The sequence below is a fragment of the Lepus europaeus genome, chromosome 6 (assembly GCF_033115175.1).
Source record: "Lepus europaeus isolate LE1 chromosome 6, mLepTim1.pri, whole genome shotgun sequence".
Taxonomy (NCBI): domain Eukaryota; kingdom Metazoa; phylum Chordata; class Mammalia; order Lagomorpha; family Leporidae; genus Lepus; species Lepus europaeus.
Window position 1 is genome coordinate 122217730 of NC_084832.1, and position 24932 is coordinate 122242661.

At 50.5% G+C, this 24932-nt stretch overlaps 1 protein-coding gene across 7 annotated transcripts in view; it reads right to left on the reverse strand.

The window, feature by feature from the left end:
• Positions 1 to 7630: 7630 nt before the first annotated feature.
• The window catches only part of CAPRIN2 (caprin family member 2), a 48205-nt gene continuing 30903 nt past the window's right edge, over positions 7631 to 24932 (reverse strand). Inside the window, exons 9-18 of one of the 7 annotated variants that reach the window (XM_062195028.1) lie at positions 23186 to 23308; positions 22277 to 22358; positions 20955 to 21010; positions 18740 to 18841; positions 17493 to 17630; positions 15066 to 15234; positions 13490 to 13612; positions 12047 to 12147; positions 11327 to 11390; positions 7631 to 8542 (exon numbers count right to left, since the gene is read on the reverse strand). In XM_062195028.1, coding sequence (XP_062051012.1) covers positions 7974 to 8542; positions 11327 to 11390; positions 12047 to 12147; positions 13490 to 13612; positions 15066 to 15234; positions 17493 to 17630; positions 18740 to 18841; positions 20955 to 21010; positions 22277 to 22358; positions 23186 to 23308 — 1527 coding nt within the window. In that variant the 3' untranslated portion in view covers positions 7631 to 7973. Of the gene's footprint in view, positions 8543 to 11326; positions 11391 to 12046; positions 12148 to 13489; positions 13676 to 15065; positions 15235 to 17492; positions 17631 to 18739; positions 18842 to 20954; positions 21011 to 22276; positions 22359 to 23185; positions 23309 to 24932 lie in introns of all 7 variants that reach the window. The other 6 variants (XM_062195027.1, XM_062195026.1, XM_062195029.1 and 3 more) reach the window with 6 other exon arrangements.

Sequence of the window (24932 nt, forward strand, 5' to 3'; positions counted from 1 at the left end):
GTCTTGAGATATGCCATTTACGCCATCATGGTGTAATACCAGGCAGCTGTTCCCCCATCTGCCACACAGCTCATCACCTCTCGGCATTAGGCTTCCATCTAGTCCAGACGGTACAGAGGGAAAGTTAGGAACCAGTAGTTAGGACACAGCAGTTCAGAGCCCACCTGAGACATCCAATTCCGTATCAGTTCCCCGGGTTTCAGCTTCCAGGTAATGCACACCCTGGGGGCAGCAGGTGGTCACGTAAGCTCCTCCCAGCCATGTGGGGGACCCAGATTGCGTTTCAGGCTCCTGGCTGCAGCCGGGCTCAGCCTGACTGTTGTGTGGGTGTTTGGGAATCGCCAGAGGATTCAAGAGCCCCCTCTCTCTGCCTTTCAAATAAAGTAAATTAAAAAAAAAAAAAAAACAATGCATAGAAATTCCTGTAAGTTTAATAACACATCTTTTAAACCATGTTAAATTATCTGGGGGTGAAAGTTGTATAGTTGGTAACTGTATTCCTGCATTCGAAAGTATCTACATTGTCGGAGTTCAATTTCAGAGCACCTAAAATTCATGCGAAAGCAGACAGATTTCTTGCAAATGAAGCATCTTCAGTATTTGCTAACGGAAGCCAACAGTGACCTTTTACACAGAAAACATGAGGTGCCACAGTGTATGGCACCAGCACCCCACATCCGAGCGGCGGTTCAAGGTCAAGCTGCTCCAATTCTAATCCAGCTCCCTCCTAGTGGGTCTGGAAAAGCAGCCAAAGATGGCCCAAGTACCTGGGTCCCGGCCACCCACATGGGAGACTCTTGGCTTCAGCCTGGCCCGGCCCTGGCTGTTGCGGCCATTTGGCAACTGAACCAGCTAATCAAAGATCTGTTACTATGCTTTTCCAATAAATCTATAAGAAAAAAAGCATCACATGCGAGGTGTGCGTTTGGCCTGGCGATTAAGATGGCCCTGACCCGGATCTGACACCCAGCTCCCGCTCCTGACCTCCGTCTGCTCCCAACGCAGACTCCGGAAGGCAGCCGGGATGGCTCAGATGTGGGTCCCTACCACTCACACAGGAGCCTGGGAGCGAGCTCCTGGCTCTTGGCTTGGGTCCTGGCCACTGCAGCTATCATTTAGGGGTGAAACAACAGAAGGGAGCTCTCCTAAGAACGTGACAGATCTAAAGACTTCTTAGAAAACTGCAATCAGTGACCTGTGAGCATCAGCCCAAGAAGGCAGGGGCAGCGTCACAAAGCTCCTGCGCGGGGGCCTGAACCCCCACTCCCCAGTGCCTCTGGCAGCGTGGACAGGAAGGCGCTGAAGACAGCTGAGTGACCGACAATACAGACCGTCTCCTCTCACCTCTCTTCTTCCAAATGCCATTTCTTCATCTCCCGGGCATCCCACCTCCCACTCAGACAAGCAGGCCACCCCCAGCCTCAGCTTCAGGACCACGGCAACCTCAAGAGAACACAGTTTACCAAGTATAGAGCTGGCCGCAGCCCACTGAGAGCACACCAAGGCGAGTGTGTGAGACAGCACTAGGAACCACGGGCAGGCAGAGGCACCGGGCGCCAGAGGACAGAGCAGGCTTAGGAACCAGGGCAGCCAGCTCTGTCCCGGCCTCACAACCCCACCGTGAAGATGAAGGAAGGTGATGGTGCAGACTACGAGGGGCGTTGTGAACATCAAGCGCTGTGGCTGTGCAACCCCTCCACGGGAGCTAGCGCAGGCCTATGGTCCTCACAACACTCAAACCCTACCCAGAGACCAGGCAGGGCAGGCACCGCCGCTGTGTCCTGTCTCCTCTGACTTGAGAGGTTTTCACCAAGAAGCGATGCACGCATCTCACGTTCAACAGCACGAATGGACAACGCTCCCTCACTCCTAGGACAACCCCAAACCCTCCAGGCCAACACCATCAACTGCCCTGTGCGTCGTACCCGGAAACAATCGATTCAAGTAGTCAGAGGTCTGAAACTGCACTACCAATGACCTCTCCCGCACAGCGCGCCGAGCCCTAGCACATCAGCCACGGACCAGCTCAGCGTCTGCTTCTGTAACCAATGCTATGGAAGCCCTCTTTCCCCACGTTGCCTGGCCCGATTCCTCAACTGTGTGTCAATTCCTCGCCGCAGGATGTCTGGCTTTCTCATCTTGATGGCTACCATGCACCGACCCTCCCAGAACAGCCCAGCTCTACCCCCACCAAGAGTACACGGGCTTGAGGGTGATGAGCAAACCTCCCATGCCTGCAAAAGTGCTTTGCAACAAAATAAACATTTGCAACAAAATAAACATTTTTAAATTCCAATTCCGCCCTGAATCAGAGCACGTGAAGCGTGCATATTTGTGCACGTAGGTGTGAGCTGCTTCTGCAGATTATCTGTCTGCTGTCTCCCACTGCACATGCTTCTGACACTAGCATTTCCCTCCACAAAGTTCACGTGGCAGAGGGATCCCAACTCAGCAGTATCCGGGTCTTGCACCGCACAAGCTCTTCCGTCTGTGTCCTACGCCGCTCCACGAACCCTGCCTCCACGAAGCCCAGGGGCAACAGTCCCAGCTACACAGAGTTCCCGGCAGCTTTCTGGTGCCCCGTTGGTAATTAAGAACAGTTGGCAACTACCACAAGACCCATGGCCAATCTAATACAGAGAAGAGCCTGGGATGGAAAGACAAGGCACCGGAAATACACCACGCAGAGGAGCAAACTAAAACACAACTGTCCACCACACAGTGCCTGGACACTCCTCATGTGGCCCGCGTGTAGACGCCAAGGGCGGGCCGAGGCACTCGGGTGGGGTTTCACCTGCAGGGTTGCACAGGGTTGCCCCGCTGCCAGTTCCAAAGCCGAACGCATCCTCCTTGAAAGACAGACAGCGAAACCTGCCAAGCTGCGCAGCAGCCACTGCAGAGCCCCTGGCTCCACGGGGTCTGCACTGCTCTCACGTGTCTCCCATGGGTCCCTCTGCTGCTGGGTTTGTCTGAGTGTTACTAACGCCACCTGAAACTGACTGAAGTGTCACTTCTTGTTTAAAAGGCAGAAAACACAAAAGACTGGTCCTGCAGCAGTCAGAAAACAATGTATCCTAAGTCAACAGGATACGTATATGGAAGCTAACAAGTATGCTACGGATTTTATATGTTAGCAGTGATTCAACACAGGGTAAAATACTAGCAGGACAAAACCAAGACAATCTCCCGGGAAGTCAAGCTCAAAAGTTAAGACAAAGGTTGAAAAACAGTTTCAGCTTCTAAATAGGAACACTTCCAGACAGAAAGACAAAACATGTGCGACAGACACCAAGGAAACCACCAGAGATTTGGTCTCAGAGGATGAACCTGTTACACCTGCAAGTCTCTCTTCTTTCTAAGAGTCAGGTTTAAGCCAGATACTGAAGCGACTAAATTCATTAGCCAGGTACAGAACATGTGAAATAACGCTTGACCAACAGTGGGCCTGAGACCTCCTGGTATGGATAATATTTTATAATCCAGCAGTTATCATCTTGCATTGCTAACCAATGGGCTATGCAACAATCACTGTCAACCCTTGCCCAAAAACTAAAAAAAAAAAAAAAAAAAGAGTACAAAGGTACCACGGCCTCATCACTAAAGAGGTCAATCGAATACCCCAGGATGGGTGGAGGTGCAAACACAGGAGCCAGAGACATACACTGAATTTTCTAAGCCAAAATCATTTAAAGTATTTGGAGGGAGGGCAGATAAGGAGTTATATGGGAAAAGTCTGCAGTACCTAAAAGGAAACCTGTTCTGTCGAGGAACAACTTACTACTTTATCCCTTTTAGTTTTTTTTGTTCTACTTAATACTATTGGTTGAACTCTTTAATTCACACACAATTATTCTTAGGTGTTTAAATTTAACTGAAAAGTGATCCCTGTTAAATATCAGAGAGTAAGAGAGGGAGGAGATGTACAGTTTGTCACATGCTGACTCGGACTTACCCCTAATGGTAGTTAGAAAAGTGCCAGGGGATTCCAATCCAATCCCATCAAGGTGGCATGTACCAATGCCATCTCACTAGTCCAAGTGATCAGTTTCAGTTCACAATTGATCATAATGATAGGTCTAAGAGTCAAAGGGATCACATAAACAAGACTAGTATCTGCTAATACTGATATAATTAAAAAGGAGAGAAAGATCCAACATGGGAAGCGGGATACACAGCAGACTCATAGAATGGCAGATGTCCTAAACAACACTCTGGCCTCAGAGTCAGCCCTTAAGGCATTCGGATCTGGCAATAAAGCCTGTGAGAGTATTTCAGGCATGAAAAGCCAAGACATCGTGGCAAAAAAAAAAAAAATTTAAATTGCCTAAATGAAAGATCTCTGCGAGTGAGATCCCAGCAGAAAGAACGGACCATCAAAGAAGGATGTACCTTTCTCTGAAGGGAGGCGAGAACTTACACTTTGATTATGACCTTGTCTAAATAAGATTGGAGTTGGCAAATTCAAGAGGCTTCCATAGCCTTGGCAGCTCATGACAAGGGCCTCGGGTGATTACTGACGTCATAAATAAGAGTGTCAATTGTCAAATCAACAATGGGAGTCACTGTGCACCTACTCCCCATGTAGGATCTCTGTCCTTAATGTGCTGTACATTGTGATTTAATGCTATAACTAGTACTCAAACAGTACTTTATACTCTGTTTCTGTGTGGGTGCAAACTGTTGAAATCTTTACTTAGTATATACTAAATTGATCTTCTGTATATAAAGAGAATTGAAAATGAATGATGAAGAATGGGATGGTTGCGGGTGGGAGGGTGGTTATGTGGGGGCTGGGGGGGGAAGCCGCTATAATCCAAAAGCTGTACTTTGGAAATTTATATTTATTTAATAAAAGTTAAAAAAAAATGGAAAGTCTGTGTATGCGCACAATTATTTCAACATAAAACACATAAAACTTCACCTGGTAATTATCCCGGGATCATAAAAGAACATCATGTCATTAAAGCAAAGATTTTAAATTTATCTTTGCAAATAGGAAATAATGATAGAAACGTAACATACGTAATGTCAAAGGATTAAAAAAATGCAGCTGTCATGGAGCTGTGTAAGGTAAACAAGCAGCACGGGTGAAAGACCACGGGGTCCGGGGGACCAGAGGGAGTCACACGTGCTCTGCACTCGGGCTGCTCACCCCATCAGAGCCACAGGAGTCACAGACTCAGAGACTGAGGGTGAGAGCCCAGAACTCAGGGGACACCGGGCATCAGCGTCACTCCTCCTCCCACAGAACCACCACGTTTCTACGACCACAGGCAGCAAGAATGACAGATAGCCTTTCCACTTCAGTCGCACCCACAAGACCCGCCCAGTGAAATCCGAGTTCTTCCCACAAGCTCTGCAAATGGGCTTCGGGTATCTGCTCCCCACTCCACCTCCTGCACACAGAAGTGCAATCTGTTCATGGTCACTTATCTGAAGCTACGCGAGCTTCACTACGACTTTCCAGAACTATCTTCAAAAAGCAATCTCACATCACAATGAAAGAGCTTGTCCATTCATCCTCCCAAGTCTGAGAATAATGTATAACACATAATTTTTATACCTGGCAGAAGAGAATTTAAATAGACTCCTACAGCATGACTGATAGCATCAGTGGGCCCCCTAGTTAATCTCTTGTTGTTTGACACTTGTCATAAAAAAAAGTTGTCTACTTTACATGATTACATGTGGGAGTGGGGGGAGGATTAAGCCAAAGACAACTGGTAGAAAATCTAACGGTTACAGCAACATGATGAACTTGATCTCCAACTGTTCTTCAACCTCTGGGTTCCCTACTTTTTTTTTTTTTTTTAAGATCTATTTATTGGAAAGGCAGTGTTATTGGGGGTGGTAGTGAGTGACAATGAGTGAGTGAGTAGGAGAGATAAATGGATCTTCCACCCACAGGTTCCCTCTCCCAATGGCCACAGGGGCCTGGAGCTTCACCTGGGTTTCCCATGTGGGTCAGGAGCCCAAGCACTTGGCCATCTTCCACTGCTTTCCTAGGTGCATTAGCAGGGGCCTGGATGGGAAGTGGAGCAGGAGGGGCTCAAACCAGAGCCCAGATGGGATGCCTGTACAGCAGGCTGCAGTTTAACCCACTGCACCACAGTGCCGCCCCTCAACCCCAAATCTTTTAATCATACCCACAGAACACTGGATGCTAAAGCCATGAACTAGTGTATTTAGTTGGAATGCTAACATCTGTAACCCAGAAAGTACCTACCAGGAACTGAGGAAGTTTTGCCAACAGTGGCCCTACGTCCCCTCTGTAGAGGGCACCACAGGAGGGTCCTTCCACAGGCTCATGGGAAAATGGAAATGCAATACCCATTTATTGTGAACACAAAACCTGAAATGCAGGCAGTTTTCTTCAGACACATAACACACACTTGCTGTGAACTTTTTGAAGACTCCCTAACAGAGAAGGTATGGGGGGTGGGGGTGGGGCTGGGGACGATGTCAACCTCACAGGTAAAATGATTTGCCAAAGATCAGTTACCAAGTGGCAGAGTCAGGACTCAAAACACAACCCTGACCACGGAGCCTGTGCTTTCTGCCTATTCTAACTAAGCATTCACTGCCGAGGCCACGTCTCACTAAGAGAGGGCCAGAAAATCACCTGTGTGCGTCCTACCATGCCTTGTACTATAGCAACAGGTACCCAAAGATGCCCAACTGAGAGACAGAATGGCTTCATGGAGACTGCAGGACTGGGTCCACGGAGAGATCAAATCTTTTTTAATGAATGAGATGTTTAGTATGCATGAAAAAACTCAGGGAAAAAACAGCTTTATAGAAGTCTTATTTTGGCCGGCGCCGCGGCTCACTAGGCTAATCCTCCGCCTTGCGGCGCCGGCACACCGGGTTCTAGTCCCGGTCGGGGCACCGGTCCTGTCCCGGATGCCCCTCTTCCAGGCCAGCTCTCTGCTGTGGCCAGGGAGTGCAGTGGAGGACGGCCCAAGTACTTGGGTCCTGCACCCTAAGGGAGACCAGGAGAAGCACCTGGCTCCTGCCATCGGATCAGCGCGGTGCGCCGGCCGCAGCGCGCCAACCGCGGCGGCCATTGGAGGGTGAACCAACAGCCAAGGAAGACCTTTCTCTCTGTCTCTCTCTCTCACTGTCCACTCTGCCTGTCAAAAAAAAAAAAAATTAAAAAAAAAAAAAAAAAAGAAGTCTTATTTTAAGGCCGGCGCCGTGGCTCAACAGGCTAATCCTCCGCCTTGCGGCGCCGGCACACCAGGTTCTAGTCCCGGTCGGGGCACCGATCCTGTCCGGGTTGCCCCTCTTCCAGGCCAGCTCTCTGCTGTGGCCAGGGAAGGCAGTGGAGGATGGCCCAAGTGTTTGGGCCCTGCACCTGCATGGGAGACCAGGATAAGCACCTGGCTCCTGCCATCGGAACAGCGCGGTGCGCCGGCCGCAGCGCACTACCGCGGCGGCCATTGGAGGGTGAACCAACGGCAAAAGGAAGACCTTTCTCTCTGTCTCTCTCTCACTGTCCACTCTGCCTGTCAAAAATAAAAAAAAAAAAAAAAGAAGTCTTATTTTAAAACAGTCGCAGGAACTTTAAAAATTGGCTATGTCACCTCTCAACGCAACGTTCAATGAACAGGACCACAGAGGGTGCAGGTAACCTTTTTATTGAGGCACAACAAGGCATTGTAACCCGCCTGTACTGGAGGCAGTCAGTTTAGTAAGCTGAACGTTAATACAGTTAAGGATTAAGTGCAAACAATTATACATTCACAGCTTGACTAGCGAGGCTACATCACAATTTATAAAGTGCCAGATTAGTGCTAATTGTCATTCGGCCTGAAATTTTTCACCTTGGGGAGGCAAACAAAAAATAAGGCTCTCCTCCTTCCTCTGGGAAAGAAGACATTTCCTACACCAACCAGTGCCAAGGACAGGGACTCCTGCTCCCTTCAGCCCACTCATGCGAACACCATCCTCTCACTGCCGACGCCGTACTTTCAATCCTGATAAAGCAGATAGCCGGAAAACGTGGAATACTTCCAACTGCTGCCGTAGATGGCTCCCCTGTGCAACCGCAGCCAGATCTGGTCTCCCTGGAAGAGCTGCAGGATGGCGTGGTTGCTAGCGGTCTCGTGGTCAGGAGCACCGTCGTTGGCGTAGGCCGACACCAGGACCTCCTCGTTCTTCATGAGGTTGACGTACAGCGGCACGTTCACCGCCAGCTTCAGCATGTGGAAGATGAACACGTACGTGCCGTTCACCGGGCAGTTGAACCGACCGAGCTGCAGGTCGAACGTTTCCCCCAGGTTGTTGAGGAGCAGGTCGAACACGATCGGCTGGTCCAGCGTCCCAGGGGCCAGGTTGGAGGTTCTGGCCGCCGAGAAGGCCACGCGCATCTGCTGAGGCAGGGGGTAGACGTGGACTGGCAGTATGGTGGCCGCCGGATTGGTCACGGGCACGTCCACGGGGGTCATGCTACGGGAGTCTCCTTGGCCGGAGTCGCCACTGTTGAAGGTCTCATTGTCCCGCTCCGGGCTGCTCACCTGAGATGAATCACTCCACCCTGCTGTTTTATTAGCAACAGTGAGTTTCTCATATGGAAACAGTTAGCTTTGAACACAGTATGTACTATGAGTCGGCTACTGATACACAGATTCGAGACACATTTTTATAGTCCATTCCAAAGCCAAAGCAGTGACATACCATTAGACTGCACTTGGCTGGGAATTTCGGGCACTGGGCTTTCACACTCCTACTCTACAGCCAGGGAGATCCAGAGGATAAGCAACACTGGGAGACTTCCAGAGGCAGTCTGTACTCTTACCTGAGGCACAAGGCACTGCACCCGCCTGCACCTGAGCCAGTGTGCTAAGGCGAACGTTAACACACACCGGGTAACTCAGCAAAGCTGGCTAGAGGCAGCAAAGCTAAAGCACAGGCTTGAATGCTTTCTACTCCTTCCTGAGTTCACTTCTCAGCGATGCATCTCCCACTCCAAGTGGCTGCTGTAGGGCAGGTGTCTGGACACCACCGACTCCCACATCCCTTACACAAGCGCCTGCACTGGAGACCCGGCTCCACTCGCAATTCCAGCTTCCTGCTAACGTGCACCCCAACACGCAGCAGAGGATGGCTCAAGAACTTGGGTCCATGGCCGGCGCCGCGGCTCACTAGGCTAATCCTCCGCCTGCAGCGCCGACACCCCGGGTTCTAGTCCCGGTTGGGGTGCCCATTCTGTCCCGGTTGCTCCTCTTCCAGTCCAGCTCTCTGCTGTGGCTCGGGAGGGCAGTGGAGGATGGCCCAAGTGCTTAGGCCCTGCACCCCATGGGAGACCAGGAGGAGGCACCTGGCTCCTGGCTTCAGATCGGCACAGCGCACCGGCCGTAGCGGCCACTTGGGGGGTGAAACGACAGAAGTAAGACCTTTCTCTCTGTCTCTCTCTCTCTCACTGTCCAACTCTGTCTGTCAAACAAAAAAACTTAGGTCTCTGCCTCCTACAAGGGACTCATACACACATACACTGAGTTCATGGCTCCTGGCTCAGCACAAAAATTCAAGGTGTGAACCAGAGGATGGGAGATCTCTGTCTCTCCTTCTCTCTCAAGTAAGTCAAGAATTTTTCTGGATTGGCTCATGTAGAAGAACTCAAGAAAACTGAGCTTAAATAACAGAAGCCAGCTTTCAGAACCACTGGCCTCTAGCCATTCAGACATTTTGGGCTGGTTTTAATTCCATGATGAAAACCTGTTTTTCCAATTCCAAGTTAATGTGACATCATCTATGTGCAGTATAAAAACACTAGCCGGAAATAATGCAAACTCATAATGACTACTACATTTCCTTATAAAATAAGTAATTATCTTCAACATTTTTTTTAAGTTTATCGATTTCTTTGTGAAAAGCAGAGAGGGGGGAGGTATGGAGGGCAGGGAGAGATTATCAATCTTTTATCCACTGGTTCAGTCCCCAAAGGGCCACACAGCCAGGTCTGGGCCACGCAGAAACCCGAAGCCGTGAACTCCATCCTGGTCTCCCACGTGGTGCAGGGACCCCAGCCCTGTGTCATTCTGCACTGCCATCCCAGGGGCATTCACAGGAAGCCGAACAGGAAGTGAAGCAGCTGGGACTGACACCACTGTTCCGATTCGGGGTGCCAGTGTTCTGAGGGGAGGCTTAACCACTGTGCTGCAACACCGGCCCCTCCAGTCAGTACTGATCTTCTCAGCTCTGCTCAATCTTGCCTCCTCACACTTTAAGAAGTGCAGGGGTTGGCGCTGTGGCACAGTGGGTAAAACCGCCACCTGCAGTGCCGGCATCCCATGTGGGTGCTGGTTCGATTCCTGGCTGCTCTACTTCCAATCCAGCTCTCTGTTATGGCCTGGGAAAGCAGTGGAAGATGGCCCAAGTCCTTGGGCTCCTGCACCCCACCCAAGTGGAACCCAGAAGAAGCTCCTGGCTCCTGATTTAGGATCAGCACAGCTCCAGCTGTTGCAGCCATATGGGGAGTGGACCAATGGATGGAAGACCTGTCTCTCTCTCTGCCTCTGCCTCTCAGTAACTCTGGCTTTCAAATAAATAAACCTTTTTTTAAAAAAAAAAGTGTTATACATACACTGCTTTTGAGTCAGTGTGTCTGAACTGTTGATTATTCAAATTTATCAGAGTAATGACAAGAAACTATAAGTGCTTCTTATTTAAAAATAAACTCAGCCTGAAACACACAAAACTGGGTGCAGTCAGCATCATGAGTATGTATCAAGATTAAATTATGTGCCAGCGCCGCGGCTCAATAGGCTAATCCTCCACCTTGCGGCACCGGCACACCGGGTTCTAGTCCAGGTCAGGGCGCCGGAGTCTGTCCCGGTTGCCCCTCTTCCAGGCCAGCTCTCTGCCATGGCCCGGGAGTGCAGTGGAGGATGGCCCAAGTGCTTGGGCCCTGCACCCACTTGGGAGACCAGGAGAAGCACCTGGCTCCTGGCTTCGGATCAGCGCGATGCGCCGTCCACAGTGCGCCGGCTGCGGCAGCCATTGGAGGGTGAACCAACGGCAAAAACGAAGACCTTTCTCTGTCTCTCTCTCTCACTATCCACTCTGTTAAAAAAAAAAAAAAAAAAAAAAAAAAAGATTAAATTATGCTCTGGTGTTAAATTCATTTTAGCTAACATACACCTTTAAATAAGCTGACAACGGGATCCACAGCTCCTCTAGTCATGTCACACCTCCCTTAACAAGCAAGCTGAACACCTCGAGACAAAGGCTGAAAGCAACGTGGCTTGCGGAGGCTCAGCACAAAGCAGAGGGTGCTAGGCAGGCGCCCAGGGCAAGCGGAGCACTGGTCACTGACCCTTACCTCGTGAGTTTGCCCGAGGACCACCAGAGGCTCCTCCTCGCTTGTAACACTGCTGGAAATTATCCTGAAAGCAACACAGAACATTCCCTTCCAGGACTGTAATTAGTGAGCGGCCAGGATTACCGACTGGTCCGTGTAAGATTATCCAATTCCTCCTAGTGCTCTATCCTGCCTCCCCCAGCAGCCACACACCTGGGAAACACATCAGGAAGGGGCAGGAACGGCCATGTTGGCTTCTCCTGTTAACTAACCTGCCCAACTAGCTATGTTCACACTTGTAAACCAACGAAGCACTCGGAGAACTCCGTGAAAGGCACAGTGCAGCGCCCGCACTGTGGCACAGCCGGTTAAGCCGCCACCTGCACCCGTGGGGGAGACCCGTCAGAAGCTCCTGGCTGCGGATCAGTCCAGCTCCGGCCATTTTGGCCATTTGAGGAGTGAGCCAGCGAATGCAAGGTGTCTCTTTCTCTTTCTCTCCCCACACCCAGATCTAACTCTGCCTTTCAAATAAATAAATAAATCTTACTTAAAAATTTGCAGCACCTCACACCATTGAAGCTTCGAGTGACTGGCAGCCACGTACCCTCCTCTGGGTGATGATAAGAATGTCCAATTCAACCCTCCTCAGGAGTTACAAGCAGTTCCAAGACTCTGCCATGGTTTAATCACAGCCTGGCAGCAACACCTGCCACACTCCCCACGCGGGGCAGTGACTCTTACCCTTTGGGAATAAGGAGTTCCAGGATAGTCTCGCCCTTGGAACTGCAACTGGCTGTAATTTCCATTGGAAATTGAAGGGGGTCCTCTGTAAGCATCAAAGCCTAGTGAATAAAAACACAGCAAGTTAAATGCAACCAAGGGTGAACACTAACTCTGTACTGCCTTAAAAATTCCACTGATCCTGTAATGCCATCAGCAGTCAGGCCTTCCGTAGGTAAGGACTACTGACATCGCTTCCACAGAGCAACACACATTTATAAAATATCGCTGACTCCAAGTAAGCCGACGTTAGAAATCTGCTACTGAAGAAATGCAGGCAGGGGCTGAATGTGGTGCCGTAAGAAGCTACTTAAGGCCCGTGAAATACTGAACAACCGTAACTAAAACCTAAGAGAATATCTGGACTACAGTCTCGATTCTATGCTCTTATCTGTGATAGAATATGATCAATAACTACTAGAAAATAAGCACTAACTATGGCAAAGTTTTACCAAACTCAATTAACTAAATAAAAAAAGCAGTTACTCAAACATGAAGATAAATTCATGCCATCCCAAACAAGATGGGAGCAGGTCGCTGTGGTGCAGTGGGTTAGGCTGCTGCCTGGGACACCTGTAACCCACCCCGCAGTGCCACTTCAAGTCCCAGCCACTCCAGCTTCCCGCTAATGCGCCTGGGCAGGCAGCAGATGACGGCCCAGGCCCTCGAGTTTCTCCCACCCACGTGCACCTTCCAGATCCCATCTTTGGCCTGGCCTGACCCAGCCCTGACTGCTGCAGTTGTTTGGGGGCATGAACCAGCGGATGGCCGATCTCTCTCTCTCTTCTCTGTCCCTATCACTCGGCCTTTCATAGAAATAAATAAATAAATAAATAAACCAACAACAGGCCAGCATGACAGCAGAGTGGATTAAGCCCTGACATCAGTATCCCGTATCAACACACCTGTTCAAGTCCCAGCTGCTCCACTTCCAAGTCTGCTTCCTGACAATACACCTGGGGAAGCATCAGAGATGGCTCAAGCACTTGAACCCCTGCTACCCATGTGGGAGACCAGGATGGAGCTGCCAGCTCCCGGCTTCAGTGTGACCCAGCCCTGGCTGTTGTGGGCATTTGGGGAGAGAACCAGCAAATCGAAGGTCTCTCTGCCTCCATCTCCCCCTACCACTCTGCCTTGCAAATCAATAAATAAATCTTTAAAGCTCAACAGTCAACCTTTCACCTTCAGCAAGTCATAGAACCTATGTGCTTTTCCTACAGAAAGGCAGTTCCTATGAAAGAGAGGATAGGCATATTAAAACGACTTTATTACTTACAAATAAAGAATTCTCTATCACATTACCACCGGCAATGACAAAAGAGAACAAGGTAAGGCAGTAACAGCCAGAGCAGGTCAATACGCAGACAAGGCAACTGGTGTAACTGGGGCTGGCCCAGAGCCTACCTTTGTAACCTCCAGGGGAGCGGTAGGAGTTGGCCAGCAGCCTGCCCCCACGGGCGCACCCTCGCACAGAGCCCCGGCTCCCGACGAACGGCTGCGCAGGTCTGGGGAACACACTCGTCTGTGCTGGGTAAAAGGCAAGGCTACCATTGCTTACTTGAACAGCTCCATCAGGAGGATGATTGGCTGCTTAAGGAAATAGTTCAAGAGTCCGAGAGTTAAACGGCAACAAAGGGCCAGTGCTCCTCAGATTTCAAAGTCGAGATACATCTGAACCCTCAGACACTGGCTCCCTTTACAAAAAAACCAGGTGTGTGTGTGTGTACATGCACACACAGAACATATCAAGTGAGTATCATTTGGCCTTGAAAAGGAAGCTGCTCTGGCACGTGCCACAGCATGGGTCCAACTGTCGAGACATCATGCCACGTGAAATAAGCCAACTCCACAGGGACCACGTTGTGGGTACCACGTGTGTGAGTACCAAGGGGTGTCAAGTTCATACTCCAGGAGAATGGCTGTTGCCAAGGGCTGGAGGAGAGGAGAGGGTGGAGTGAGTCAACGGGGAAGGGGCTGATGACGGCACAATTTGGATGCAGTTAATGCCAAACTGTAAAAATGGTTATCTCTGTGTTATATATATTTTGTAATTTTTTTTAAAGAGTAGGGCGAATACTCCAGATCAGGGAACGTAAGATAAAGAATTCCAACCAGAACCCATAACTGGGAAGGCATGAAGAAAACATCCTTTATGCAAATCACACGGCCCAGCCATCAGGAGACAATGCCGTGGCACCACCTGTGGCTGCCAGGGATCCACATGGACTCAGCTGCTTAACTCAGGACTCTGAACACTCAGTTACTTCGCTAAGAAGACACACAAAGCTCTCTTTTTTTTTTTCATGATTGAGAACAGTATGAAAGATCATAGTGGTCTCCTATCCCTGGGCGAATAGTTCTGTAAGCACATCAAGTTACACCTTCACACTCATAGCTCCGTTTCAACTACGAGGGAAGAAGGGCAGGATGGTGCATCATGTAACTGTAGCCTGGGACTCCTACAGCCCATACTAGAGCCTGGATCCCAGTCCTGGCTCAACTTCCACTTCCAGCTTCCTGCTACCACACATCCTAGGAGGCAGCAGGAGGCTCAGGGCAGGAGGGCCCCTGCCACCCACAGGGTAGACCGAGAGGGAGCGTGTGGCTCCTGGCTTCCGCCTGGCCCAGCTCTGGCTGTAGCGGCATTCAGGCAATCAACCAGGGGACAGAAGAGACTGTTTATCTCTGCCTTTTAAATAAATGTTTAAAACAGGGAAGAAAACGGAGAAAAGGCCAGATAATCATTCTACAGAATGGTCTCAAAATCTGCACAGAAGCAGCACAGGGCTTCTATACCCCGGTCACTGTCCACGGCGATCAGAGCAACCAGTCTGCAGATTATGTCTAGCACCTCAGTACTGCCGGTGCAACAATTAAACTCACAGGTGAACCTAACCACACAGGCACTGCTCGAGGAACACACGGAGCCGTGACGCATGCTCGCCCCTCCAGCTGTCGCTGCCCCGTGCACACGTCTTACCAGTCTCTTGAGAGAGGACAGTTTGCTCCACGTGTATGGCTGGCAGCTGGCACTGGGGTGGCGTCTGTGTACTTGCTGTCGTGTAACTCTGATTGTAGCCCGCTGAGTAAGGGGATTCTTTTATTTCTTGTTCTTTCCGTGGAGGCAGAGGTGCGTTAACATTAAATACCTTAAAAGACAAGGGTGCAGTCAGTCACTTGTCAAGACTCACGCGTTAAGCTTAAAGGTGGCATCCCCTTCAACTCTCCAACATTCAAACAAGCCTTTTGCATGGGCCAAGGACCCGAACACACGCTTCTCCAAAGACGACAAATGGCAAGGAAGCACATGAAACTCTCTCAGTAGGATTATCCACTAGGGGAATGTCAATCAAAACCCCATTAAGATACCTCTTCCTACCCATTAGGATGGCTGTCATCCAAGAGACAGAAAATGAGTGGTGGCGAGATGTGGAAAAACTAGAACCGTCTTACACTGCCAGTGGTGTGTCCCCGGAGGAAGACATGGGGGCTCCTCACCTCGCTCAGAAGCATCACCCTATGACCCAGCAATCCCACTTCTGGGTAAACACCCCAAGAACTGAAAGCAGGGACTCAAACAGAACTTAGTACACCGAGGTTCATAGCATCACTCAGCACACTCAAAGGTACAAACAACCCACGTATCTATCACCAGATGAACAGATAAAGTAAGGGGCATAAATGAAGTGGATATTATTCTGCCGTAAGAAAATCCTGCCACACACCTGTAAACTCCATGCTAGGTGAAATAAACCAGACAATACATGGTTTTACTTAGAATACGTAAGTTCATGGCCACCACGTAGTACGGAGGCCACCAGAGGCTGAGGCGAGCGGGAAATGGAAGTGATGACGGTTGAGTGGGTAGTTTCCGCTTGGGATCATGACAAAGTTCTGCAAACAGTGGTAATGGCAGCACAACACCGTGAATACACTCAGTGCCCAAAGCAGCAGACCCTGTATCAGGTACACTGTACTGCAGAGAAAAACCCCAACCTTTTGTAACGATACTTTTGAAGTTTGTACACAAGTGAAATTGAAAGATAAACTGATTTTCGTGCCAAAAAAAAAAAAAACTAGAAATGTGTGCATGGCTTTTTGTGACATGGATTCTTCACGAACTTTTTAAAGAGTCCTCCTCTCTGGGTGCTGGCAGAATTGACACCCAAGAGTAAAAGCTAACCCCCCACTATCATGCCTTCACACTCTGCTCAGAACAGGGAAGCGGAGTAGGGAACGAGGCTCTGTCTTCAGTAACTGGAGACGCAGCAGTCCACCATGCACTGGACTTCTCCATGTGGAGGCTGCAACCTGTGCGACCCTGGCACTTCAACTCCCCAGCCCCTAAATCTGCTCCGTCCTTACTGCACACAGCCAGCACATGACAAGCTCCCATCTCTCCGGATCGCCAAGCTCCCTAGGCAAATCCAGCGTCCTGAGTACCAAGTCTCTGCTATTTCCCAGGGCTACCACCCCAGTGACTGCGAACAGGGCCTGGCTGCACAACCTCCTGCCTACCAAAGCAAAGACAACCAGTTTGACTTGGGTGGCGGTCAAACAGGCAGACACGAGGAAAAAGGAACTGTGACAAGCCCGCAGACGGCTGGCTCAGGGGCCCAGTCTGGCAGCTCACAGCCGACTGCAACACTGTGTCTGGCTAAGGACTCGATCTCATTCCGCCAGGGACCTCTGCCTGCTTTTAATCAGGCTACAGAAAAAGTCGGTAAAACCAGTGTGGCAATACTGCGCAGGGTCGCCTGACAAGACGACTAACACGTTCCATCAGGGCCAGCATCACGTGGGAAGGCGAACGAGCCGTGGGGTCAGTGGGCAGCCATGTGCAGTGGCTGCGTGACTGGCCCCACCCCCCACTGTGGGACACTGGGCACCATCAGGAGAGGCACCTGTTGGCTGAGATGTTTCTTCCCCCAGAAGAACTGCTTTATACTTGTCTGTGCTTAGAGAACATGCACACCAATCTAGCTTTATCAGTATAGCGTATCTGAAAATGCCAGACACCTGTCCCAATGATGAGGGAACCCCTCAGTGTGCATCTGCACCTCGTGTTCCGGGGCTGTGGATCGTCCCCAGGGTGACGTTAACAAACACTATGAAGCTGTGGCTGCACAACCATGCTCCTGACCCACACATCTCACTGACTGCACACGGGCCCTCACCCCAACCTGCTGGCTTGCAGAGGGGGAACAAGGCTCTCATCAAACACCCTTCGAGAACCAGAGAGGCTGTGCACTGAACACTGATTCCCATGGGACCAATGCCAAGTCCACCACCCCCAGTGACCCTGCGACGGAAGGCGGGCTCTGCCCGTGGTCCCAGCGATGGATGCAGAGCACCAACAGTTCTCCGGCAGCAGTGAGCCACGGCCAGCACCATGCTTCATACTCACTGTCTGCAGGGCTTGGAAAGGGGCTGTGTTAATGGTCACGGAACTGCTACTCGCTGGGGGTGACTGGAAGCCCTGCTCAGAGCCCTTGGCCATGGGCACGGCGGGAGAAGACGGTCGCTTGCTGGCGGTTACAGCTGCCTGGGGACGACAAATGCAGCATCAGCCAATCACCTGCCCCGTCACAAGCAGTTAGCTCCCACTAAACCCCAAACCGGCGGAAGTCAGCAAGTTCTTTGGGATGGCATTTGGACACAGGAATGCAGAAGAATAGCTTTTGCTTACAATTTCAAATCTCAACTGCTGAGGAGGCACAGCCGTATTTGCTTTGCGCAGCTTGCTGACTAAGGAAAAGCGTCTTCCCAGCGAGCAGCCGGGCGAGCAGACCAAGGGCTCAGCCACACGAGCAGCTCGAACCTTTCCAACCCTGAAACGGCCTCTCCACTCAAGAACCCGGCTCTGCCCCCAAGTCACACGGCAGGACCAGGCTTGGGGAAGGCTCGCTAAGTACCTCCTGTTTCTCCGTTTTCAGTACATACCCATCGGTTTCTAAGTCAGCTTCTCAGACAAGAAAACTGGCCCTGGCCTAATTTAAATCATCCTCACCTGAGGGAGCCAATTCTTAACAGATCAGAAATCCAAAAGCTACCAGAAACCGCCCCAATCAGGGTGCAGCAGCAGCGCTGAGTTACCTGGCAACCATCACTTCCTCTTCTTAAAGGGAGCACCCAAAACTACCTTGAGAGCCGATCAGCATCATAAAAACTGTTAGCTGTGCTTTCTTATACTCTAGAGTGAATGCATATTCCCCTGTAATAGTGAACCCTCAAAATGAAACCCAATTACCCATCTGCTGGAACACAGCGAAGACTAAACTTAGAGCCGAACACACGAACACCATGTTGTCAAAAGGCTTTTTGATGAGCACAGAGTCAGCGCTCAGCAACACGACAAAACGACTGAATGGGCAGCGGCACACATGAGTGACTTCCGTGAAGCAGTCCCGTTTTTTCATGTTAGAACTTGGCACATCTATTCCATGAGATACGGCAACGCAGCGTGAAATCTACTTTATGGCAAAGCCACAAGACAGTCAGCAGTGCTCGTTCCGTGACCGGAAGGAGCAGAGGGCAACGCCTCGGTGACAGAGGTGGTCACATCAGGCACCTGAGCACGCTGGTCACTCCCGAGGGAAGCTGCCTCCCTACCTCTTAAGGAAGAAAAGAACTTGGAAGAATCACTCTTGTTACCTCAGGGGCCTCTGAGGTCATAAACTCTGCTTCTGATCCTGAAGACACCTGGTCGGCAGTGACCAAGCCAGCGTTGGTGCTGTGGGTGCCTGGAGAAGCAGCCTGCACATGGGAAGACAGGGAACACCATCACAGCCACGCCGTGCACACCTGCACCTGCACCTGGCGCTGTCTGGGCCCTGGGCTTCCTGACACCTAACTTTATCAACCTAAGCACTTTACACCTGCTACACATATTCACATATTTAATCCTAACATTAAAATCCCTGAATGGTTGACCATCAGGCAGAGCCAACGAAAGGTTAAGTGACTGTCCCCCAACCCCCATCACATTAAAACCCAACAGCAGAGCTAAGGTGGGAGCTCCAAAACCAAGCAGCGCCATCACCCCCGACCGCACCCTCCCTTTCGAGACCCGTGGCCCTAGAAATTCGGGTGCACACTCCAGGCACGGGCACCTGCACAGAAGGAGGGAGCAGGAGGTGAGGTGACAGTGAGTTAGGTGTTTCTGACTGGTCGGGTAGACAGGTGCAGTCTTTCCCCTCCCAAAGCTTGCCAGTGAATGCCAACAGGGCTCCGAGATGCTAGGGCAAAGTCGGAGCAGCTGGGGAGTCAAGCACTGGGAGGAAGCGGCCAGGGACGGAGCCTACAGCAAGTGTGACCCGCGCAACACTCAGAGCTCTAGGAAGGAAACCCAGAACACACAGACACACCCGGAAAAACAGCAACACGCAGCCAATGGCGTCCTCTGTCCCCAAGTTCTAGGTGGTCCTGAGGCTCAAGCAATGCACTGAGGGAGGGTTTAGAATGTCTAAGAAACTGAAGTGTCTGTAGAACTAGGCCTTTCTTCTCGCCTTCCAACTAAAATAATGAGATGACTACTGGAGCTGCCTGGGGAGCCAGCTCACTCCGCTGCTGAGCAAAGACTCAGACGACAACTCGACGGTCACGCCGAAACACACATGCTTAGGTAACACCCCTAAAAATTCTGCTCCAGTAGGTCTCAGCTAATACCTAGCAAGACGCGTTCTTATTGAAGTGACCAGCGGACTCTGACACAGCCATGCCACAGCCTCTGCACCAGGGAACAAACTCTATCTATGGCTTCTGAAAACCCTGGTCACTGGACAGCCTTGTGTAGACAGGGGCAACAGATGCTAACTGAAGTAAGGAGTGGAGTGGGGGGCCACGGGGTAAAACCCCACTGGTACCCCAGCCCACAGACACAGTCTGAAAACTGAGCCTCATCTTGCCAAGCTACGTCCAAACGACCATGAACAAACGGCATCACTGGAAAGCTCTTGGAGGGATAGACTGCACCTGTCGAACCAAGCAGTCGGAAACACCAAACACACCGTCAGAGCAGCCACCGTGGAGAACGCTGCCACAAGGTTTTCGGAGGGATGCTGACAACATTTTTTGACAAGTTCAGAGACCAGAAAACTAGTGAGCCTTGAGCAGACCACTGAGGGAAATGTGACGTGACATTCAGAAACCTCACTGCTCTGATGGCTTGGCCCCGCTAAGTGCAACCTGGGAAAATCAGTTCCTGACAACGTCAACTACTAAGTAGGGAAGGAGACTGCTGAACCACAGGCCACACAAGGTGAGCTTCTTTCTTGGGACCCTGACTGTTCTAATACAGCAAGTGACTCACGTAGCTCCACAGCACTCGGGCAAGGTCCTCGGAATCCCTCGGGCTTGCTCGCCTCTGACTAGCAAAGTAACTACTGCAACAGATGTCATCAGAAGTCACCATAGGGGCCAGTGTTGGGGCACAGCAGGCCAAGCTACCGCCTGCGATGCCGGCATCCCATAGGAGTGCCGGTTAGGGACCCAGCTGTTCCACTTCTGCTCCAGCTCCCTCCTTGTGCACCTGGGAAAGCAGCAGCAAACAGCCCAACTGCTTGGTCCGCTGCACCCATGTGAGACACCCAGATGGAGCTCCAGGCTCCAGCCCGGCCCAGCCTGGTCAGCCATGGATAGAAGTTCTCCCAAACTCTACCTTTACAAATGAGGAAGTACATCTTTGGAAGAAAAACAAAGTCATTTTAGGACCAGTTGTGCTTAACTTGAGAACTAGCTAAACCCTAGAGATACGTTCAGAAACTCAGATACATCACAATCAGTCACCCTCACCACTCCTGCCAAAAGCAAGCGGCTCCTCCACAAACAGCCAGAGACAGGAAGTGAGAAACTAACTTGGAAATGTTACCTGCAATGGCTCTTGAAGAAAATCGCTCTGACTGGACAGATTCTGCTCTGTAGGCGCTGCAGAGAGGGAATCAGGAGAACGTTACTGAGGCTGGAGAGGGTCACTGCGCATCACCCAGGAAGTCTCAAGTCCACACATTGTCATACAAGTGTGAATGGGAGAGCTGACACTGCGGCACAGTGTGTAAAGCTGCCACCTGCAGTGCCAGCATCCCATATGGGCGCCGGTTTGAGTCCCAGCTGCTCCACTTCCAGTCCAGCTCTCTGCTATGGCCTGGGAAAGTAGTTGAAGATGGCCCAAGTCCTTGGCCCCCTGCACCCACGTGGGAGACCCAGAAGCAGCTCCTGCTTCGCATTGGTGCAGCTCTGGCTGTTGTGGCCAACTGGGAAGTGAACCAGCAGATGGAAGACCTCTCAGTCTCTCTGCCTCTCCTTCTCTGTGTAACTCTTTCAAATAAATAAATATTTAAAAAAAAAAAACTGAATGGGAGGGACTAGGTCTTGCAGCCACCCACACGTGCTCTGAGACCTTTGAAGATGGCAGACTACAGAAGAGTCAATGCTAGCTCCATCTGTGATGCACACAGACTTTAAGGGTAAACAGAAGCAGAACTAAGGGCAGAAGCAGCACTTCAAGTCTTCCAAAAGAACCCAGTCTTCAAAAAACAACTGGTGACAGTCACCTGCGAGATGAAACCCGAGCTGTCACCAACACTAACGAGTCTTCAATCTCAGCTGCGTCACCCATCTCTCTAGGTTTTCTTCCTCTCCGGTTCCATTACGAATACGCGTCTCAGCATGGTTCTTGTTGTCCACTGCTCTCTCTGGACTCTCCCTGCTTCACCCGGGAAGGAGCACACCAGTCTCCCAGCAGGGGTCTGCCGCTGGCTGCAGATACGCCCTGGCTCTCGGTCAGTCCTATCCTGAGCAGCAGCCGCGGTGCACAAAGCCCAAGCCAGGAAGCATCAGCCCAGACTCCAGTCCAGACCCCACGCTTGGCTGCTGGGCTCAGCACTGTACTAACCCCGCTGGAGCAGCCTCAGTCACAGTGCGGATCCACGAGCCCCAGCACCATACAGAGTCCAGGGGAGTCAACAAGCTCTAGTCTGAATCCACCCCAAAAAGACAAAAAGCTGCAAACAACTGCTGTCAACTTCACTCACCCACACGGGACTTTCCCCAAAAAATCCAAGTCAAAGGACCCTCACCTCCTAACGTGATCTACCCATATGAAACTGCGAACAGATGGACACAGCTGAAGCAGCTTAACCACCGACCAACAGACACCAAGTGGTCCCCAGACTCCGTACACTGCCCACTCACCTCCTGGGCTGCCCGGAGCAGTTGAAGGCGGCTGTGACGATGGAATTGCACTTGAAGGTTTGTCAAAATCCAGAACAGATTCCTAAAACGAGATTGTACACGACGAACAGGAACAAAGATTCTTCACTCAACAGCTCTCACCATTAATCACAGTATTCCCACGACCCAGCTAACTAAAGCAATAGCTATCCAGCTAATAACCATCTCACAGTGCTAAAAAACAAACTGAAGAAATCAAGAGTTTAAAAAAACTGACAGACCCCAAGGCTTGGTCAACAGTTCAAACTACAATAGTAGAATAAAACACAGGGAGAAGAAAAAAAGCTGCATTAGTAACTCAGACTGCAAACTTGGAAACAAACACCTGACTCGAGGTCTGGGACCTAAGCACCCGTCCTGGTCCAGATGGAGCCCTCAGGGCCACTATTCCCAACAGTGAGGGCATCGATTTCCCCTCCAACACTTATTAGCCTGCCCTGTTCAGCACTCTCACCGTGAGAGCTCAGTCTCCTCTACCTAGGTGCTCCCTCAAAATTTCAACACTTTACATACATTCTTGGTTTTTTTTTTTAATCTTCCAACAATGTGAAGAGACTGGTTATTCCTTCATTGTGCAAATCCATAGAGGGCTGGAGGTGAATTAACTCACCCCAAGTTACACAGCTGGTTAAGAAGTACAACAAGGATTTAAACCCAGGCCTAAAGCCTAAAATCAAGAACTACTGTCCTCAATTCTCAATTGAAAAAACTGAAAATCATTTGCCTAAACTCTCGGAGCAGGCAGAGCCAGGACCTGTACCCACTGTGGACACCAGCATCCTTGCTGTCAACCACAATCTCCCTGTAAAGCTTTGGATCACGTTAGCAGCTCCACGTGTCCCACTGGACGCTTCTTAAAGTGACTCATACTTGCATAAAGTTACAGGTTCCTTGAATCTGGGTCATCAGATCCTGCAGTTTTTCCTTCCTCAGTGCTGGATCCTTTGGGAGGGCAGATGAAGAACCTATGGGCTGATGCATAGGGTTAGGCACCTGCAAGACAGACCCACACCCAGGACAGAGAAATTCAACTTCCAGGATCAGTGCATACTCATCAGATTCATCTCAGGTGAACAACTTCCACTTCAATACACTTCTGAATCAGCTAGGCAAACGTTACAGTTTTTCCTGCTTCCAGATAACTTTAATGGAAATCTTTCTAAATGACAGAAGATTTTAATTTAAAGATTTTATTTATTTATATGAGAGGTAGAGTTACAGACAATGAGAGGGAGAGACAGAGAGAAAGGTCTTCCTTCCGTTGGTTCACCGCCCAAATGGCCAGAATAGCCAGAGCTGCGCTGATCTGAAGCCAGGAGCCAGGTGCTTCTTCCTGGTCTCCCATGTGGGAGCGGGGTCCCAAGGACTTGGGCCATCTTCTACTGCTTTCCCAGGCCATAGCAGAGAGCTGGATTGGAAGAGAGGCAGCTGGGCCTAGAATCAGCGCCCATACGGGATGCCAGCGCCACAGGCGGAGGATTAACCTACGGCGCCATGGTGCCGGCCAGAAGATACTCTTTTTAAAGAGAGGTCCCAGAAGACTGCAACTTCCTTGTTAAGTGTTCATTTCAGACATAGTTCCCATGTAGTCCTCTGTAAGATGTCACAGACTATTGGGAAATACAAACCACTTATTTTCTTCCCAGGTAAAAATCCATTCTACCACGTTAAACACACAAACCATTTTATAGATGTTTGAGTTTAAAATACTAAGATGTGTGTATACATATGTATGTACCCAACACATTCTGGAAGTGAGGAAGTGAACAGCTGTATTTGCCTCTAAGCTAAGTACACTCTTGAGGGTTTACTGATGTTTCCAGGGCAGTTAGTTCTCACACTAATGTGATTAAAACTCCCACAAAGTACACCTAATTTGCAGTCACTCCTTCCAGCTGTGGGCCTCTTCACCACCTGCTTATTCACTGAGGAGTCCCACAGGCTGAGCCAACGCCAGGTGCATGGGGGAGGGACTCTTTCAGGGAAGAGCAGGAGTGGTGGGACTCCACATCGCCCCTGCCTACGTTCGGGCACAACCCAGGCAGCTGCCATCAGCAGCCCCGAGAGCCCAGAATCCATCCTAAAAAGACAGAAAGCTGCACAAACAACTGTTGTCAACTTCACTCACCCACATGGGACTTTCCCCAAAAAATTAAAGTCAAAGGACCCTCATCTTTTTTTTTTTTTTTTTTTTTTTTTGACAGGCAGAGTGGATAATGAGAGAGAGACAGAGAGAAAGGTCTTCCTTTTGCCGTTGGTTCACCCTCCAATGGCCGCTGCGGCCGGCGCATCACACTGATCCAAAGCCAGGAGCCAGGTGCTTCTCCTGGTCTCCCATGCGGGTGCAGGGCCCCAGGACTTGGGCCACCCTCCACTGCCTTCCCGGGCCACAGCAGAGAGCTAGACTGGAAGAGGGGCAACCGGGATAGAATCCGGCACCCTGACCGGGACTAGAACCCGGTGTGCCGGCACCGCAAGGCGGAGGATTAGCCTGTTAAGCCACGGCGCTGGCCAGGACCCTCATCTCCTTACATGATCTACCCATACGAAACTGGTAACAGATGGACACAGCTCTACAGCATGTGCCCTCAGTCACAGAGAAACCCTACAACCTCGA